This window comes from Perkinsus marinus (assembly GCF_000006405.1).
Source record: "Perkinsus marinus ATCC 50983 genomic scaffold scf_1104296973076, whole genome shotgun sequence".
NCBI lineage: Eukaryota > Perkinsozoa > Perkinsida > Perkinsidae > Perkinsus > Perkinsus marinus.
Genome location: NW_003201530.1, coordinates 20,076 through 22,823, shown reverse-complemented (window position 1 = coordinate 22,823; position 2,748 = coordinate 20,076). Strand labels below are relative to the sequence as shown.

Genomic DNA, 2,748 nt, shown 5'->3' with positions numbered 1-2,748 from the left:
ATATCAATCATATAGTTAAATAGAAATAAAATATGATATGATGAAATGTAATAATATGAAGAGCTCGTTGTAACATAAATTCATCTAATAGTTGTGTCAGGTACCCCAATGTGAATAGCGCACGCCCTTGACGGCCGCTGATTAGAAATTAATTTTCCAAATTCTTATGTTTTGAATTTAACTGTGACAATTTACAAATTCGGCGTGATGTAGGCAGACGAAATTCGCGTTCCGAGAGATGGATAAAAAACTATAAAGTCCTCAGCGTTATAGGGACTCATAGAAGAGTGCGTCACAGTTTCCAAGTGAATCACCCAGGAACCTCTTACATTCTCGGGAGAAAACTCCTTATAAATTTTTTATCGAGCCCTGGGGATCATCAGGAAGCCTATAATGTTCCCAGGAGGCGAAACTCATTTTGAATTTTCCACACATGGCTAGGAAGACGTTCTTCAATCAGTTTCCCATGTAAATGTCATTAGAAACACGTTATTCCGCCAAGCTGTATGAATATCAACTTCTACCCAAAAATTGTCTCCAAAGATCTCCCTGATGTTGGTCAAAATCGACCCCGAATCGTAAAACCGAGGCCCTATAGGGCACCACGTCTTCGGCGCGATTTCCAAAAACCTAACAAGTCGATTTAGTCTTTCCAAGAGTGGCAATCTCACTCAGCCTTATATGGACGTTTCTCAAGGAAAGTTACATTTCGCATGATCTGTCCACACTGCCCCCAAAACATAAAGGCCAGGGCTATCAGAGCACCAAAGGTCGCCAGTAGCATCAGAGTGGCCCCACCGGCACAGGACTGAGTATCAACGCAGAAACTTACAGTGTGAACAACAACCAAACCGTTATTATGCCAAGTAATATTTCAGTCAACGTTGAGTAATATCAACATGATAACAATGTGAATCGATTGACACCAACGTTTTAGAAGCGTTCCGTAGTCTATATTCGTATTACTCTCGAATTGAAGAAAGCCATCTCGAAAATCTACATATGCATAACTGTTTGCTTCGCACTGCACAGAATTTCCAGAACAATTTAATTTTCTACCCATTTGGTTAATTCTCGCACATCTTCGGTAGATTTGGATTCCCTAGCCGTGTTGGAGTATAAAAATATGTTCGCTTTCCTCAGCTGAGCTCAGGAGCTTCCTCACTAATTATCAACCTTCACATACAAATTCAGATAGAAATTTCCTCAGAATTTTCATATTTCCCCCCCCCCCCCCCCAAACTTACAGGAATTATGGTACTCAAGTGCACATAGAGGCCAAGGGGCAGAGCAAAGTGACCGTACGTTACATACTGCCAAGTGTTGAGCTTAACCCCTAGGAAGAGATTGGGGAACCCCTCCTTAAGAAGGACGGTCGACCAGATCATGTATCTCGACGGGAAAAAGATAAATTGGAGTTTCACCCGTTTAACGTGAAGTGGTGTAATACTCTGCGAAAAACGCGATGTTCGCGGCGATATGCAGCAGTCGTGAAATATGTTGTTTCACTAGTGCTTTTCATATCACTAGGGTGAACCTCTACTGATGAGAAAGAAAAAACCTTACTGTGCATAGTGTGAAACTCGGTGAAAAACTCGATATTCGCGGCGCTATGCAGTAGTTGTGAAATATGTTGTTTCACTAGTGTTTTTCATATCACTAGGGTAAAACTCCATTGATGAGAAGAGACTTACTGTGCATAATGTAATACTCTGTGAAAAACCCGATATTCGCAGTAGTCGTGAACTATGTTTTTCACTAGGGTTTTTCATATCACTAGGGTGAACCTCCACTGATAAGAAGACACTTACTGTGCATAGACGCAAGCTGCCGAGCCAAATATGAATACCAATATGAACGACCCCTGATTGCGAGCGCCAATGCAGTTTCCTGAAGAGCATCGCTACTAAAACAGCCGACTAACTCTCTGTGATGTATTAAAGTACGACTACCCTCGAAATGCGAGGAAAACATGCACATGTGTTGGTGACAGTGTAAGCAAAATCGTGTTGGTTTCTGTACACTTCCACCCAGATTCGTATATAAACTACCAAAATCAGTGAGGACACTCCTGAACTCAGCTGAAAAAAGCCAACATATATTCCTCCAACAGTAGTTTCTACTATGGAATTTTACTTTCAAATATTCTACAAAATGCCGATACACCTGTATGGCATTGCTTCCTACTAGGAGGAAAGGCAGTGTGGGAGGAAAATATGCACATGGTCAACTACATGGGTTGGTAACAATATAAAACCTGGGGAATTTCCCATTGCTTTCTATACACTTCTACACAAATTCATACATCAACTTTTCGAAATATATATTCCTCCAACACTGTTGCTAAACTACCCTGGTGTAACACTCAGAAGTTTTCTTAGGCAGTCTGGGAGGAAAATATGCACATGGTCAACTACATGTACTAGTAACAATATAAAACCTGGGGAATTTCCCATTGCTTTCTATACACTTCTACACGCATGAACTCTTCGAAATAAATATTCCTGCAACACTGTTGCTGAGCTCACCGGTGACATCACAGTGATGGTCCATTCGATCCACACATCGTTTACACTTGGAACAATGATGAGCACGTGGTGGTTTGTAACTGACAAGTGACCACTTCAACGGCCAGTGTCTTAGTTTTCATCAGCTCAGCTCAGCTCAGTAGTTTCCTTAGTAATTGTGATAGAAGTTAATATACACATTCGCGGAGAAACATACAGCAGTCAACAGTAATCTCCCAAA

At 41.2% G+C, this 2,748-nt stretch overlaps 1 protein-coding gene across 1 annotated transcript in view; it reads right to left on the bottom strand.

The window, feature by feature from the left end:
* Positions 1-667: 667 nt before the first annotated feature.
* The window catches only part of Pmar_PMAR019704 (zinc finger protein DHHC domain containing protein, putative), a gene marked incomplete at both ends in the record, with an annotated part of 2,974 nt that continues 893 nt past the window's right edge, over positions 668-2,748 (bottom strand). Inside the window, 4 exons of the mRNA XM_002766297.1 lie at positions 668-808; positions 1,248-1,392; positions 1,812-1,890; positions 2,529-2,608. Of these exons, the coding sequence (XP_002766343.1) occupies positions 668-808; positions 1,248-1,392; positions 1,812-1,890; positions 2,529-2,608 (445 nt within the window). The remainder of the gene's footprint in view (positions 809-1,247; positions 1,393-1,811; positions 1,891-2,528; positions 2,609-2,748) is intronic.